This window comes from Copadichromis virginalis, linkage group LG23, assembly GCF_057382275.1.
Source record: "Copadichromis virginalis isolate Kocher_CV1m ecotype Utaka linkage group LG23, C_Virginalis_male_GT1.1, whole genome shotgun sequence".
NCBI lineage: Eukaryota > Metazoa > Chordata > Actinopteri > Cichliformes > Cichlidae > Copadichromis > Copadichromis virginalis.
The window spans coordinates 10,136,866-10,154,138 of record NC_140639.1 but is presented as its reverse complement, the minus strand read 5'-3'; the positions used below and the strand labels follow the sequence as shown (position 1 = coordinate 10,154,138).

The 17,273-nt window shown below is 36.2% G+C and overlaps 2 protein-coding genes and 2 long non-coding RNA genes across 4 annotated transcripts; 2 read left to right on the top strand and 2 right to left on the bottom strand.

Annotated features, from left to right (window-relative positions):
- The first annotated feature begins 714 nt into the window (after positions 1 to 714).
- LOC146680309 (uncharacterized) lies at positions 715 to 2,205 on the top strand. The gene is made up of 2 exons (XR_014918165.1): positions 715 to 1,062; positions 1,936 to 2,205. It is a non-coding gene; the product is annotated as an uncharacterized LOC146680309 (long non-coding RNA).
- A 601-nt stretch (positions 2,206 to 2,806) lies between these two features.
- On the bottom strand, positions 2,807 to 4,934 carry LOC146680308 (uncharacterized). Its single transcript, XM_085449259.1, has 4 exons — positions 4,388 to 4,934; positions 3,995 to 4,246; positions 3,337 to 3,426; positions 2,807 to 3,165 (listed from the first exon to the last, which is right to left on the bottom strand). The coding sequence occupies exons 1-4, from the start codon at positions 4,515 to 4,517 to the stop codon at positions 2,906 to 2,908; spliced, it is 732 nt and encodes a 243-aa protein (XP_085305385.1). The 5' UTR covers positions 4,518 to 4,934; the 3' UTR covers positions 2,807 to 2,905.
- Positions 4,935 to 5,893: 959 nt separating this feature from the next.
- On the top strand, positions 5,894 to 7,384 carry LOC146680307 (uncharacterized). Its single transcript, XR_014918164.1, has 2 exons — positions 5,894 to 6,241; positions 7,115 to 7,384. It is a non-coding gene; the product is annotated as an uncharacterized LOC146680307 (long non-coding RNA).
- A 601-nt stretch (positions 7,385 to 7,985) lies between these two features.
- Positions 7,986 to 10,110, bottom strand: LOC146680306 (uncharacterized). The gene is made up of 4 exons (XM_085449257.1): positions 9,567 to 10,110; positions 9,174 to 9,425; positions 8,516 to 8,605; positions 7,986 to 8,344 (listed from the first exon to the last, which is right to left on the bottom strand). Exons 1-4 carry the CDS (start codon positions 9,694 to 9,696, stop codon positions 8,085 to 8,087), a joined length of 732 nt encoding a protein of 243 aa, XP_085305383.1. The 5' UTR covers positions 9,697 to 10,110; the 3' UTR covers positions 7,986 to 8,084.
- Positions 10,111 to 17,273: the final 7,163 nt, after the last annotated feature.

The following is a 17,273-nucleotide window of genomic DNA, read 5'->3' as shown; positions in this document are numbered from 1 at the left end:
CAGTCTATCTGGGTCAGATATATACCAAGTTTAGGTGGAGTTTATTTTCGTTGTGCTGACTTTTTACCGTCAGTTACAATAACTCGTACTGCGTTCTAGCCAGCTTGACAGAGTTTTTATACAGTACAGCTGGGTGGGTGCTATGATGTTACTGGTAGTGAACTTTCTTTTATTCATAAGGTTAGTTAGTAGAGTTGCGAACGGCTCCTTAAAAAAGAAATGGAATAAAAACAACAGAATTTGAATGAAAACAACGGAATTAAAATGAAACGAACAGAAATAGAATGAGAAGAATCGAATGTGAATGAAAAGGACAGATTTTGAATGAAAACAAAAGAATTAGAATGAAAAGAACAGAATTTGAATGGAAAGAACAGTATTTGAATGAAAGCAACGGAATTTAAAGGAAAAGAATGGAATTTAAATGAAAAGAACAGAATTTGAATGAAAAAAAGAATTAGAATCAAAAGAATGGAATTTGAATGAAAAGAACAGAATTTGAATGAAAAAAAGAATTAGAATCAAAAGAATGGAATTTGAATGAAAAGAAAAGCATTACGGTGTGTTCACACCGAACGCGATGGACGCGAATAAAACGCCCCAAACGCCCCTAATTTGACGCGTGTACATTCGCGTCTCAACGCGTGTCCAAGAAAAATCCATCGCGCGTCTTGACGCGCGTGACGCGCGTGAACCGGAAATGTGGGAGGAATGTGGGAGGGAGTTGTGCCAGACCTGGTTTTGCAAGATGGCAGCTATCGAGCTAGCGCTTCAAGAGAGAGTCTCCCTTCTCTATGTACTGTGGAGAGCAGAGCAGCAGCGTAAAAGACGTCCTCGCCGTACCTGGGTCCATCAAGTCCTCCAGGCGCGTGAGCAGTTTGGTGAGTTTCACCATTTGCTCCAGGAGCTGCGCCTGGATGACGGCAGATTCCAGCGATATCATCGTCTGTCACCCGGCCAGTTTGAGGACCTGCTTTCCCGCGTCGGTCCCAGAATCGCCCGCCTAGACACCAATTACAGGCGCTCAATCCCACCTGCAGAGCGCCTGTCCGTCTGCCTGAGGTTAGTAAAAGTGGTCAATACGGTAGTCCTTTATTGATACCTGTGCTAATATATGCTAAACCATCCATTTATACACTGCTAACATGGATGTGCTATGCTAACAGTGAATGCTGTCGGCGTTTACTGATGGCATAGCACATCCATGTTAGCAGTGTATCGTGTATACACTGCTAACATGGATGTGCTATAACAGTGAATGCTGTCGGCGTGTATAAACTATCGTTTATACACTGCTAACATGGATGTGCTATGCTAACAGTGAATGCTGTCGGCGTTTACTGATGGCATAGCACATCCATGTTATCAGTGTATCGTGTATACACTGCTAACATGGATGTGCTATAACAGTGAATGCTGTCGGCGTGTATAAACTATCGTTTATACACTGCTAACATGGATGTGCTATGCTAACAGTGAATGCTGTCGGCGTTTACTGATGGCATAGCACATCCATGTTAGCAGTGTATCGTGTATACACTGCTAACATGGATGTGCTATAACAGTGAATGCTGTCGGCGTGTATAAACTATCGTTTATACACTGCTAACATGGATGTGCTATGCTAACAGTGAATGCTGTCGGCGTTTACTGATGGCATAGCACATCCATGTTATCAGTGTATCGTGTATACACTGCTAACATGGATGTGCTATAACAGTGAATGCTGTCGGCGTGTATAAACTATCGTTTATACACTGCTAACATGGATGTGCTATGCTAACAGTGAATGCTCTCGGTGTTTACCGATAGCAAACTGGTACTGTTTATAATATTTCTAGTGATACTCAGATGGTCTCATCAAGTCCCGATTTAATTTAATTCGATTTATGCTGTTATCAGTGGTTGAATGATAGCATGGCTGTGGTGTCATAGGTATGGTGAGCCAGATCATCCCCCAGGTAGCGACGGCCATCTGGGACTGTCTAGTGGACGATTTCACGGCTGTGCCTTCAACTGAAGACTGGCGGTCCATCGCAGAGGGATTCCAGGAGCGCTGGAACTTCCCCCTCTGTTGTGGAGCTCTGGATGGGAAGCACGTCCAGACGAAGGCACCCCCCAACTCAGGATCCATGTTCCACAACTACAAGGGAACTTTCTCCTTTTTAAAATTTTCTTAATAAATGGATCTCTACTCCAAAATAACCTAACCTCTCTTTATTCTCTTAAGTAACTTGTCTTCACTATGTTCCTATAACCAGTGTGATGCAAAAGTTTGAGCAACCTTATTAATAGTCATTATTTTCCTGTATGAATTGGTTACAGTAAAAAATGTCAATTACATATATCATATAGGAGACACACACATTGATATACACTACATATTTATGTTATTTCTCTTTTTATGTGTTGCCAATATATGCACCTGCTTTATTTAGTGTAAAGTTATTGCACACTTTCTGTAAATCCAGTGAACTGCATTTCACTTCTCAAATATCACTGTGTGTCTCCTATATGATGTATTTAACTGACAATTTAAATTGTGACAAATAACGATTTGTACAGGACAATGATGGCTATTAACAAGGTTGCCCAAACTTTTGCATCCCACTGTATCAGTATATTTTGTCATTAGTATAATATGAAATAAATTCTACTTGTGTCAAGTCGGGTGCCAATATTTGCTGTGTAGTAGAACAGAGACATTTGTCATTATAAATGTTTATTTGATAAAATATATAAATTCAGTAATAAAAAGATTCAACATAAATATATGAAATTTAACTATTTACAGAGAGAGAGGAATAAAAAGGACCCAGCTTGGAGTGGAAGAGCCTCAGGGGAGAAGGAGGAGAAGAATAAGAACATTGTTTCTGCCCTGGAGAGCTGCTGCCTCATCAGAAAACTACTGATCATTAGGGTCCAATGTTTCCAAATTTAGCACAGCTGTGCTGTTGTCAAAAACTAATTTATGAATTTGGAATTTCACGAATTCTCGTGTCTGAGGCGGCATGCTCTCCAGAGCAGGAACAAGGCCGAGGAGGAAATACTCTGTTGCAGACGGGCGTGGCCTCTTTAGGGACTCCAGGATAGCCAGCTCCACCGCCGATGGACCATCCTGGGACCCTTCCCTCGACCGCCTTCGAGCTCTCCTCCTCTGTGGGCCTGTAAAAAACAGAACAAAACACCACAAAGAAATGAGAAGGCTGCTACTAGATTGTCATTTTCAAAATTGAAAAAAACCAGGATATGAACAGATTGGTTGTAGATATTTAGTAAAGGTGATCACAAGGGAATCCAAGCAAGTAAAAAGCTATCAGTGCTTGATGTTCATACCTGTGGGTGCAGCAGCAGGAGTGGAGGGACCAGGGACTGGGGAGTCAGGAGAAGCAACAGGGGAGGACTCTGCTGCATGATAACTTGACTCTATCAAGACAATATTAAATGTTAACAGGTTGAAGACAATAGTCATAGAGAATATTATATTATTATATACTTATTATTATATACAGTGGTCTCCCATTTATTGCAGCACATGAACAGTAGTCACAGTTCTCACAAGTTGATTCTCAAAGTGCAAACCTTTGTCGATTTTAAAACGTAAAAGTATTATGCCGCGCTTTTTCTCCGTCTGCGGCGCCACTTTTGTGCGCCTTTTTTGCTCCCGGTGCAGGTGTCTATTTCCGAATGAGGGTCATAGTTATGAGTGTTTTTGTGCTGTTTTTTTCTATTTGAAGTGATGGTTATCAAAACCAAACATGATAAGTTTGGCAAGCGCAGGAGACACGACACGGAGGAGATTTGTCATTTGGGCTGCAGAATGCAATGCGCATCGTTGAAAGCTGTACGGTGCAATAAAAAAAATCAGCGAAAAGGCGAGGCAGTGACGGATGAACAGCGGGACTACTTTATACTGTTTATTAATAAACAAAATATATTCCTGTATGACAACACGCATAAATTAACTGCCTACATTAATTAATTGTAAACATACCTTCTGACTGACACTCCCCTGCTGCCTCTTCGGGCTGTCCCTGGTCCTCGGGGGAGAAGTTCTCCACGGTCCGCACCATATTACCGCTGGTCTCCCGCGGGGTGAGGAAGGGGTCCAGAAACCCCATGACCGCGAAGAACTTCCATCTCCTCCCCGATCCTGCTGCAGACCCACTCCTCTTCTCCTTCTCTGACCTCTTCTCCTTATTATATGTGTCCCTGAGGCTCTTCCACTTTCTCCTGCAGATGTCCTCTGAATAAACGCATTATCTGGTTAGCGGAAAGGTATTTGTACAACAGTGGGAAAATCGCGGGACAGTAGGCGCGCTTGCTAGCTTTTGCACGGCTTCATCGGGTCAGTCTGAAAATTAAAAAGAAGAAGGAATGAACTTACCAGGTTGCCCGATCTCCTCACTTATGTGTCTCCAAGCTAGGTCCTTTTTATTCCTGTCTCGGTAGAAATAGGAGCTGGCATCATATAGCTCGGGGTGGTTAGCCACGGCGCTGATCAGCTTTTCCTCCATACTGAATGAAGAATGAAGGGCTTTGGCTGGATCTGCCCCTTTGACCTAGGTCAGAGCCACGTCACCAGGCTCCTGATTGGTTGTCGCGGCGCGATTTGACGCTGGAGTTCAGATTTTTCCAACTCGAGCGGTAGACGCGAAACGCGCGTATGCACAAAGTGCAACACAAAAACTCACGCGCGTGGTTTTATTCGCGCGTCAAACGCGCCTGACGCGCTACACTGACGCGCGTTTCGCGCGTCAAACGCGCCTGACGCGCTACACTGACGCGCGTTTCACGCGTTTTGGCGTTTTCGCGACGCAAATCTGCTTCCGAATTTTCGCGGGACCCGCAATCGCGCGTCATCGCGCCTTTCCATTGACTTTACATGTAAACCTGACGCTCTATTCGCGTCCATCGCGTTCGGTGTGAACACACCGTTAGAATGAAAGCACGGGAATTTGAATGAAAACAACGGAATTAAAATGAAAAGAACAGAATTTGAATGAGAAGAACAGCATTTGAATGAAAACAACAGAATTTGAATGAAAACAACGGAATTAGAATGAAAAGAAGAGAATTTGAATGAAAACAAAGGAATTAGAATGAAAGCACCGGAATTTGAATGAAAACAAAAGAATTAGAATGAAAAGAACAGAATTAGAATGAAAAGAACAGAATTTGAATGAAAACAACGGAATTAGAATGAAAAGGACAGAATTTGAAAACAAACAATAGAATTTGAATGAAAAGAGCAGAATTTGAATGAAAACAAAAGAATAAGAATGAAAAGAATGCAATTTGAATGAAAACAAAAGCATTAGAATGAAAGCACGGGGAATTTGAATGAAAAAAACGAAATTAAAATGAAAAGAGGAGAATTAGAATGAGAAGAACAGCATTTCAATGAAAACAACAGAATTTGAATGAAAACAACGGAATTAAAATGAAACGAACAGAAATAGAATGAGAAGAATCGAATGTGAATGAAAAGGACAGATTTTGAATGAAAACAAAAGAATTAGAATGAAAAGAACAGAATTTGAATGGAAAGAACAGTATTTGAATGAAAGCAACGGAATTTAAAGGAAAAGAATGGAATTTAAATGAAAAGAACAGAATTTGAATGAAAAAAAGAATTAGAATCAAAAGAATGGAATTTGAATGAAAAGAACAGAATTTGAATGAAAAAAAGAATTAGAATCAAAAGAATGGAATTTGAATGAAAAGAAAAGCATTACGGTGTGTTCACACCGAACGCGATGGACGCGAATAAAACGCCCCAAACGCCCCTAATTTGACGCGTGTACATTCGCGTCTCAACGCGTGTCCAAGAAAAATCCATCGCGCGTCTTGACGCGCGTGACGCGCGTGAACCGGAAATGTGGGAGGAATGTGGGAGGGAGTTGTGCCAGACCTGGTTTTGCAAGATGGCAGCTATCGAGCTAGCGCTTCAAGAGAGAGTCTCCCTTCTCTATGTACTGTGGAGAGCAGAGCAGCAGCGTAAAAGACGTCCTCGCCGTACCTGGGTCCATCAAGTCCTCCAGGCGCGTGAGCAGTTTGGTGAGTTTCACCATTTGCTCCAGGAGCTGCGCCTGGATGACGGCAGATTCCAGCGATATCATCGTCTGTCACCCGGCCAGTTTGAGGACCTGCTTTCCCGCGTCGGTCCCAGAATCGCCCGCCTAGACACCAATTACAGGCGCTCAATCCCACCTGCAGAGCGCCTGTCCGTCTGCCTGAGGTTAGTAAAAGTGGTCAATACGGTAGTCCTTTATTGATACCTGTGCTAATATATGCTAAACCATCCATTTATACACTGCTAACATGGATGTGCTATGCTAACAGTGAATGCTGTCGGCGTTTACTGATGGCATAGCACATCCATGTTAGCAGTGTATCGTGTATACACTGCTAACATGGATGTGCTATAACAGTGAATGCTGTCGGCGTGTATAAACTATCGTTTATACACTGCTAACATGGATGTGCTATGCTAACAGTGAATGCTGTCGGCGTTTACTGATGGCATAGCACATCCATGTTATCAGTGTATCGTGTATACACTGCTAACATGGATGTGCTATAACAGTGAATGCTGTCGGCGTGTATAAACTATCGTTTATACACTGCTAACATGGATGTGCTATGCTAACAGTGAATGCTGTCGGCGTTTACTGATGGCATAGCACATCCATGTTAGCAGTGTATCGTGTATACACTGCTAACATGGATGTGCTATAACAGTGAATGCTGTCGGCGTGTATAAACTATCGTTTATACACTGCTAACATGGATGTGCTATGCTAACAGTGAATGCTGTCGGCGTTTACTGATGGCATAGCACATCCATGTTATCAGTGTATCGTGTATACACTGCTAACATGGATGTGCTATAACAGTGAATGCTGTCGGCGTGTATAAACTATCGTTTATACACTGCTAACATGGATGTGCTATGCTAACAGTGAATGCTCTCGGTGTTTACCGATAGCAAACTGGTACTGTTTATAATATTTCTAGTGATACTCAGATGGTCTCATCAAGTCCCGATTTAATTTAATTCGATTTATGCTGTTATCAGTGGTTGAATGATAGCATGGCTGTGGTGTCATAGGTATGGTGAGCCAGATCATCCCCCAGGTAGCGACGGCCATCTGGGACTGTCTAGTGGACGATTTCACGGCTGTGCCTTCAACTGAAGACTGGCGGTCCATCGCAGAGGGATTCCAGGAGCGCTGGAACTTCCCCCTCTGTTGTGGAGCTCTGGATGGGAAGCACGTCCAGACGAAGGCACCCCCCAACTCAGGATCCATGTTCCACAACTACAAGGGAACTTTCTCCTTTTTAAAATTTTCTTAATAAATGGATCTCTACTCCAAAATAACCTAACCTCTCTTTATTCTCTTAAGTAACTTGTCTTCACTATGTTCCTATAACCAGTGTGATGCAAAAGTTTGAGCAACCTTATTAATAGTCATTATTTTCCTGTATGAATTGGTTACAGTAAAAAATGTCAATTACATATATCATATAGGAGACACACACATTGATATACACTACATATTTATGTTATTTCTCTTTTTATGTGTTGCCAATATATGCACCTGCTTTATTTAGTGTAAAGTTATTGCACACTTTCTGTAAATCCAGTGAACTGCATTTCACTTCTCAAATATCACTGTGTGTCTCCTATATGATGTATTTAACTGACAATTTAAATTGTGACAAATAACGATTTGTACAGGACAATGATGGCTATTAACAAGGTTGCCCAAACTTTTGCATCCCACTGTATCAGTATATTTTGTCATTAGTATAATATGAAATAAATTCTACTTGTGTCAAGTCGGGTGCCAATATTTGCTGTGTAGTAGAACAGAGACATTTGTCATTATAAATGTTTATTTGATAAAATATATAAATTCAGTAATAAAAAGATTCAACATAAATATATGAAATTTAACTATTTACAGAGAGAGAGGAATAAAAAGGACCCAGCTTGGAGTGGAAGAGCCTCAGGGGAGAAGGAGGAGAAGAATAAGAACATTGTTTCTGCCCTGGAGAGCTGCTGCCTCATCAGAAAACTACTGATCATTAGGGTCCAATGTTTCCAAATTTAGCACAGCTGTGCTGTTGTCAAAAACTAATTTATGAATTTGGAATTTCACGAATTCTCGTGTCTGAGGCGGCATGCTCTCCAGAGCAGGAACAAGGCCGAGGAGGAAATACTCTGTTGCAGACGGGCGTGGCCTCTTTAGGGACTCCAGGATAGCCAGCTCCACCGCCGATGGACCATCCTGGGACCCTTCCCTCGACCGCCTTCGAGCTCTCCTCCTCTGTGGGCCTGTAAAAAACAGAACAAAACACCACAAAGAAATGAGAAGGCTGCTACTAGATTGTCATTTTCAAAATTGAAAAAAACCAGGATATGAACAGATTGGTTGTAGATATTTAGTAAAGGTGATCACAAGGGAATCCAAGCAAGTAAAAAGCTATCAGTGCTTGATGTTCATACCTGTGGGTGCAGCAGCAGGAGTGGAGGGACCAGGGACTGGGGAGTCAGGAGAAGCAACAGGGGAGGACTCTGCTGCATGATAACTTGACTCTATCAAGACAATATTAAATGTTAACAGGTTGAAGACAATAGTCATAGAGAATATTATATTATTATATACTTATTATTATATACAGTGGTCTCCCATTTATTGCAGCACATGAACAGTAGTCACAGTTCTCACAAGTTGATTCTCAAAGTGCAAACCTTTGTCGATTTTAAAACGTAAAAGTATTATGCCGCGCTTTTTCTCCGTCTGCGGCGCCACTTTTGTGCGCCTTTTTTGCTCCCGGTGCAGGTGTCTATTTCCGAATGAGGGTCATAGTTATGAGTGTTTTTGTGCTGTTTTTTTCTATTTGAAGTGATGGTTATCAAAACCAAACATGATAAGTTTGGCAAGCGCAGGAGACACGACACGGAGGAGATTTGTCATTTGGGCTGCAGAATGCAATGCGCATCGTTGAAAGCTGTACGGTGCAATAAAAAAAATCAGCGAAAAGGCGAGGCAGTGACGGATGAACAGCGGGACTACTTTATACTGTTTATTAATAAACAAAATATATTCCTGTATGACAACACGCATAAATTAACTGCCTACATTAATTAATTGTAAACATACCTTCTGACTGACACTCCCCTGCTGCCTCTTCGGGCTGTCCCTGGTCCTCGGGGGAGAAGTTCTCCACGGTCCGCACCATATTACCGCTGGTCTCCCGCGGGGTGAGGAAGGGGTCCAGAAACCCCATGACCGCGAAGAACTTCCATCTCCTCCCCGATCCTGCTGCAGACCCACTCCTCTTCTCCTTCTCTGACCTCTTCTCCTTATTATATGTGTCCCTGAGGCTCTTCCACTTTCTCCTGCAGATGTCCTCTGAATAAACGCATTATCTGGTTAGCGGAAAGGTATTTGTACAACAGTGGGAAAATCGCGGGACAGTAGGCGCGCTTGCTAGCTTTTGCACGGCTTCATCGGGTCAGTCTGAAAATTAAAAAGAAGAAGGAATGAACTTACCAGGTTGCCCGATCTCCTCACTTATGTGTCTCCAAGCTAGGTCCTTTTTATTCCTGTCTCGGTAGAAATAGGAGCTGGCATCATATAGCTCGGGGTGGTTAGCCACGGCGCTGATCAGCTTTTCCTCCATACTGAATGAAGAATGAAGGGCTTTGGCTGGATCTGCCCCTTTGACCTAGGTCAGAGCCACGTCACCAGGCTCCTGATTGGTTGTCGCGGCGCGATTTGACGCTGGAGTTCAGATTTTTCCAACTCGAGCGGTAGACGCGAAACGCGCGTATGCACAAAGTGCAACACAAAAACTCACGCGCGTGGTTTTATTCGCGCGTCAAACGCGCCTGACGCGCTACACTGACGCGCGTTTCGCGCGTCAAACGCGCCTGACGCGCTACACTGACGCGCGTTTCACGCGTTTTGGCGTTTTCGCGACGCAAATCTGCTTCCGAATTTTCGCGGGACCCGCAATCGCGCGTCATCGCGCCTTTCCATTGACTTTACATGTAAACCTGACGCTCTATTCGCGTCCATCGCGTTCGGTGTGAACACACCGTTAGAATGAAAGCACGGGAATTTGAATGAAAACAACGGAATTAAAATGAAAAGAACAGAATTTGAATGAGAAGAACAGCATTTGAATGAAAACAACAGAATTTGAATGAAAACAACGGAATTAGAATGAAAAGAAGAGAATTTGAATGAAAACAAAGGAATTAGAATGAAAGCACCGGAATTTGAATGAAAACAAAAGAATTAGAATGAAAAGAACAGAATTAGAATGAAAAGAACAGAATTTGAATGAAAACAACGGAATTAGAATGAAAAGGACAGAATTTGAAAACAAACAATAGAATTTGAATGAAAAGAGCAGAATTTGAATGAAAACAAAAGAATAAGAATGAAAAGAATGCAATTTGAATGAAAACAAAAGCATTAGAATGAAAGCACGGGGAATTTGAATGAAAAAAACGAAATTAAAATGAAAAGAGGAGAATTAGAATGAGAAGAACAGCATTTCAATGAAAACAACAGAATTTGAATGAAAACAACGGAATTAGAATGAAAAGAAGAGAATTTGAATGAAAACAAAGGAATTAGAATGAAAAGAAGAGAATTTGAATGAAAACAAAGGAATTAGAATGAAAGCACCGGAATTTGAATGAAAACAACGCAATTAAAATGAAAAGAACAGAATTAGAATGAGAAGAACAGAATTTGAATGAAAACAAAAGAATGTGAATGAAAAGAACAGTATTTGAATGAAAGAACAGTATTTGAATGAAAGCAACGGAATTTGAATGAAAAGAATTAGAATGAAAACAAATTAATTTGAATAAAAAGAGTAGAATTAGAATGAAAAGAACAGAATTTGAATGAAAACAACAGAATTTGGATAAAAAGAGTAGAATTAGAATGAGAAGAACAGCATTTGAATAAAAATAACAGAATTTGAATGAAAACAACATAATTAGAATGAAAAGAAGAGAATTTGAATGAAAACAACGGAATTAGAATGAAAACAACGGAATTTGAATGACAAGAACGGAATTTGAATGAAAACAAAAAAAAAATAGAATGAAAGCACCGGAATTTGAATGAAAACAACGGAATTAAAATGAAAAGAACAGAATTAGAATGAGAAGAATCGAATTTGAATGAAAACAAAAGAATGTGAATGAAAAGAACAGAATTTGAATGGAAAGAACTGTATTTGAATGAAAACAACAGAATTAGAATCAAAAGAATGGAATTTGAATGAAAAGAATCTAATTTGAATGAAAACAAAGGAATTAGAATGAAAGCACCGGAATTTGAATGAAAACAACGGAATTGAAATGAAAAGAACAGAATTACAATGAGAAGAATCGTATTTGAATGAAAACAACAGAATGTGAATGAAAAGGACAGATTTTGAATGAAAGCAACGGAATTTAAAGGAAAAGAATGGAATTTGAATGAAAAGAACAGAATCAAAGAATGGAATTTGAATGAAAAGAACGCAATTTGAATGAAAACAAAAGGGTTAGATTGAAAGCACGGGAATTTGAATGAAAACAACGGAATTAAAATGAAAAGAACAGTATTTGAATGAAAACTACAGAATTTGAATGAAAAGAACAGTATTTGAATGAAAGCAACGGAATTAGAATGAAAAGAATTAGAATGAAAACAAATTAATTTGAATAAAAAGAGTAGAATTAGAATGAAAAGAACAGAATTTGAATGAAAACAACAGAATTTGAATGAAAACAACGGAATTAGAATGAAAAGAAGAGAATTTGAATGAAAACAAAGGAATTAGAATGAAAAGAACAGATTTTGAATGAAAACACAAGAATTAGAATGAAAAGAACAGAATTTGAATGGAAAGAACTGTATTTGAATGAAAACAACAGAATTAGAATCAAAAGAATGGAATTTGAATGAAAAGAACGCAATTTGAATGAAAACAATGGAATTTGAATGAAAGCACGGGAATTTGAATGAAAACAACGGAATTAGAATGAAAAGAATCTAATTTGAATGAAAACAAAGGAATTAGAATGAAAGCACCGGAATTTGAATGAAAACAACGGAATTGAAATGAAAAGAACAGAATTAGAATGAGAAGAATCGTATTTGAATGAAAACAACAGAATGTGAATGAAAAGGACAGATTTTGAATGAAAGCAACGGAATTTAAAGGAAAAGAATGGAATTTGAATGAAAAGAACGCAATTTGAATGAAAACAAAAGGGTTAGATTGAAAGCACGGGAATTTGAATGAAAACAACGGAATTAAAATGAAAAGAACAGTATTTGAATGAAAACTACAGAATTTGAATGAAAAGAACAGTATTTGAATGAAAACTACAGAATTTGAATGAAAAGAACAGTATTTGAATGAAAACAACGGAATTAAAATGAAAAGAGTAGAATTTGAATGAAAACAACGGAATTAGAATGAAAAGAAGAGAATTTGAATGAAAACAAAGGAATTAGAATGAAAAGAAGAGAATTTGAATGAAAACAAAGGAATTAGAATGAAAGCACTGGAATTTGAATGAAAACAACGCAATTAAAATGAAAAGAACAGAATTAGAATGAGAAGAATCGAATTTGAATGAAAGCAACGGAATTAGAATGAAAAGAATTAGAATGAAAACAAATTAATTTGAATAAAAAGAGTAGAATTAGAATGAAAAGAACAGAATTTGAATGAAAACAACAGAATTTGGATAAAAAGAGTAGAATTAGAATGAGAAGAACAGCATTTGAATAAAAATAACAGAATTTGAATGAAAACAACATAATTAGAATGAAAAGAAGAGAATTTGAATGAAAACAACGGAATTAGAATGAAAACAACGGAATTTGAATGACAAGAACGGAATTTGAATGAAAACAAAAAAAAAATAGAATGAAAGCACGGGAATTTGAATGAAAACAACGGAATTAAAATGAAAAGAACAGTATTTGAATGAAAACTACAGAATTTGAATGAAAAGAACAGTATTTGAATGAAAACTACAGAATTTGAATGAAAAGAACAGTATTTGAATGAAAACAACGGAATTAAAATGAAAAGAGTAGAATTAGAATGAGAAGAACTGCATTTGAATAAAAACAACAGAATTTGAATGAAAACAACGGAATTAGAATGAAAAGAACAGAATTTGAATGAAAAGAACAGAATTTGAATGAAAGCAACATAATTTAAAGGAAAAGAATGGAATTTAAATGAAAACAAAAGAATTAGAATCAAAAGAACGCAATTTGAATGAAAACTAAAGAATGTGAATAAAAAGAGTAGAATTAGAATGAGAAGAATAGCATTTGAATAAAAACAACAGAATTTGAATGAAAACAACGGAATTAGAATGAAAAGAAGAGAATTTGAATGAAAACAACGGAATTAAAATGAAAAGAACGTAATTTGAATGAAAAGAACGTAATTTGAATGAAAACAAAAAAAATAGAATGAAAACAACAGAATTTGAATGAAAACAACGGAATTAGAATGAAAAGAAGAGAATTTGAATGAAAACAATGGAATTAGAATGAAAACAATGGAATTTGAATGAAAACAAAAAACAATTAGAATGAAAGCACCGGAATTTGAATGAAAGGAACAGAATTAAAATGAAAAGAACAGAATTTGAGAACAAACAATAGAATTTGAATGAAAACAATGGAATGTGAATGAAAAGAACAGATTTTGAATAAAAACAATGGAATTTAAAGGAAAAGAATGGAATTTGAATGAAAAGAACAGAATTTGAATGAAAAGAGAAAAAAATAGAATGAAAGCACCGGAATTTGAATGAAAACAACGGAATTAAAATGAAAAGAAAAGAATTAGAATGAGAAGAACAGAATTTGAATGAAAACAAAAGAATTTGAATAAAAAGAGTAGAATTAGAATGAGAAGAACAGCATTTGAATAAAAACAACAGAATTTGAATGAAAACAACGGAATTAGAATGAAAAGAACAGCATTTGAATGAAAACAACAGAATTTGAATTAAAAGAGTAGAATTAGAATGAGAAGAACAGAATTTGAATAAAGATAACAGAATTTGAATGAAAACAATGGATTTAGAATGAAAACAATGGAATTTGAATGAAAAGAACGAAATTGGATTGAAAACAAAAAAATTAGAATATAAACACCGGAATTGGAATGAAAAGAACAGTATTTGAATGAAAGCAATGGAATTTAAAGGAAAAGAATGGAATTTGAAGGAAAACAACGGAATTAGAATGAAAGCACCGGAATTTGAATGAAAACAACGGAATTAAAATGAAAAGAACAGAATTAGAATGAGAAGAATCGAAGTTGAATGAAAACAACGGAATGTGAATGAAAAGAACAAATTTTGAATGAAAACACAAGAATTAGAATGAAAGGAACAGAATTTGAATAAAAAGAACGTAATCTGAATGAAAACCAAAAAAAATAGAATGAAAGCACCGGAATTTGAATGAAAACAACGCAAGTAAAATGAAAAGAAAATAATTAGAATGAGAAGAACAGAATTTGAATGAAAACAAAAGAATTTGAATGAAAAGAATAGTATTTGAATGAAAGCAACGGAATTTAAAGAAAACGAATGGAATTTGAATAAAAAGAACGCAATTTGAATGAAAACAAAAGCATTAGAATGAAAGCACGGGAATTTGAATGAAAACAACGGAATTAAAATGAAATGAAAAGAATTAGAATGAGAAGAACAGCATTTGAATGAAAATAACAGTATTTGAATGAAAACTACAGAATTTGAATGAAAAGAACAGTATTTGAATGAAAACAACGGAATTAAAATGAAAAGAGTAGAATTAGAATGAGAAGAACTGCATTTGAATAAAAACAACAGAATTTGAATGAAAACAACGGAATTAGAATGAAAAGAAGAGAATTTGAATGAAAACAACGGAATTAGAATGAAAACAATGGAATTTGAATGAAAAGAACGTAATTTGAATGAAAACAAAAAAAACTGGAATGAAAGCACCGGAATTTGAATGAAAACAACGCAATTGAAATGAAAAGAACAGAATTAGAATGAGAAGAATCGAATTTGAATTTTAAGATTTTAAATGAAAACAAAAGAATTAGAATGAAAAGAACACAATTTGAGAACAAACAATAGAATTTGAATGAAAAGAACAGAATTTGAATGAAAGCAACAGAATTTAAAGGAAAAGAATGAAATTTGAATGAAAAGAACAGAATTTGAATGAAAACAAAAGAATTGGAATCAAAAGAATGGAATTTGAATGAAAAGAATGCAATTTTAATGAAAACAAAAGCATTAGAATGAAAGCACGGGAATTTGAATGAAAACAACAGAATTGAAATGAAAACAAAAGAATTAGAATGAGAAGAACAGCATTTGAATGAAAATAACAGAATTTGAATGAAAACAAAGGCATTTGAATAAAAACAACAGAATTTGAATGAAAACAACGGAATTAGAATGAAAAGAAGAGAATTTGAATGAAAACAACAGAATTTGAATGAAAACAACAGAATTTGAATGAAAACAACAGAATTAGAATCAAAAGAATGGAATTTGAATGAAAAGAACGCAATTTGAATGAAAACAAAAGCATTAGAATGAAAGCACGGGAATTTGAATGAAAACAACGGAATTAAAATGAAAAGAAAAGAATTAGAATGAGAAGAACAGCATTTGAATAAAAACAACAACGTTTGAATGAAAACAACGGAATTAGAATGAAAAGAACAGAATTAGAATGAAAACAACAGAATTTGAATGAAAACAACAGAATTTGAATGAAAACAACAGAATTAGAATCAAAAGAATGGAATTTCAATGAAAAGAACGCCATTTGAATGAAAACAAAAGAATTAGAATGAAAGCACGGGAATTTGAATGAAAACAACGGAATTAGAATGAAAAGAACCTAATTTGAATGAAAACAAAGGAATTAGAATGAAAGCACGGGAATTTGAATGAAAACAACGGAATTAAAAATAAAAGAACAGCATTTGAATAAAAACAACAGAATTTGAATGAAAACAACGGAATTAGAATGAAAAGAAGAGAATTTGAATAAAAACAACAGAATTTGAATGAAAACAACGGAATTAGAATGAAAAGAAGAGAATTTGAATGAAAACAATGGAATTAGAATGAAAACAATGGAATTTGAATGAAAAGAACAGAATTTGAATGAAAACAAAAGGGTTACATTGAAAGCACGGGAATTTGAATGAAAACAACGGAATTTCAATGAAAAGAACAGAATTTGAATGAAAACAACAGAATTAGAATGAAAAGAAAAGAATTTGAATGAAAAGAACAGAATTTGAATGAAAGCAACGGAATTTAAAGGAAAAGAATGGAATTTGAATGAAAAGAACAGAATCAAAGAATGGAATTTGAATGAAAAGAACGCAATTTGAATGAAAACAAAAGGGTTAGATTGAAAGCACGGGAATTTGAATGAAAACAACGGAATTAAAAATAAAAGAACAGCATTTGAATAAAAACAACAGAATTTGAATGTAAACAACGGAATTAGAATAAAAACAACAGAATTTGAATGAAAACAACAGAATTAGAATGAAAAGAAAAGAATTAGAATGAAAAGAACAGAATCAAAGAATGGAATTAGAATGAAAAGAACAGCATTTGAATGAAAACAAAAGGGTTAGATTGAAAGCACGGGAATTTGAATGAAAACAATGGAATTAAAATGAAAAGAACAGTATTTGAATGAAAACTACAGAATTTCAATAAAAAGAGTAGAATTAGAATGAGAAGAACAGCATTTGAATAAAAACAACAGAATTTGAATGAAAACAACGGAATTAGAATGAAAAGAAGAGAATTTGAATGAAAACAACAGAATTTGAATGAAAACAAAAAATAGAATGAAAGCACCGGAATTTGAATGAAAACAACGGAATTAAAATGAAAAGAAAAGAATTTGAATGAAAAGAACAGAATTTGAATGAAAGCAACGGAATTTAAAGGAAAAGAATGGAATTTGAATGAAAAGAACAGAATCAAAGAATGGAATTTGAATGAAAAGAACGCAATTTGAATGAAAACAAAAGGGTTAGATTGAAAGCACGGGAATTTGAATGAAAACAACGGAATTAAAAATAAAAGAACAGCATTTGAATAAAAATAACAGAATTTGAATGAAAACAACGGAATTAGAATGAAAACAACAGAATTAGAATCAAAAGAATGG

Coding starts and splice junctions, on each gene's coding strand:
- LOC146680308 (XM_085449259.1), bottom strand. CDS start 4,517: ATGGAGGAAAAGCTGATCAGCGCCGTGGCTAACCACCCCGAGCTATAT. Junction 3,427..3,994: donor AGGGGAGTGTCAGTCAGAAG/GTATGTTTACAA, acceptor TTGTCTTGATAG/AGTCAAGTTATCATGCAGCA. Junction 3,166..3,336: donor TCCTGCTGCTGCACCCACAG/GTATGAACATCA, acceptor TGTTTTTTACAG/GCCCACAGAGGAGGAGAGCT.
- LOC146680306 (XM_085449257.1), bottom strand. CDS start 9,696: ATGGAGGAAAAGCTGATCAGCGCCGTGGCTAACCACCCCGAGCTATAT. Junction 9,426..9,566: donor TGAGGAGATCGGGCAACCTG/GTAAGTTCATTC, acceptor GCGTTTATTCAG/AGGACATCTGCAGGAGAAAG. Junction 8,606..9,173: donor AGGGGAGTGTCAGTCAGAAG/GTATGTTTACAA, acceptor TTGTCTTGATAG/AGTCAAGTTATCATGCAGCA.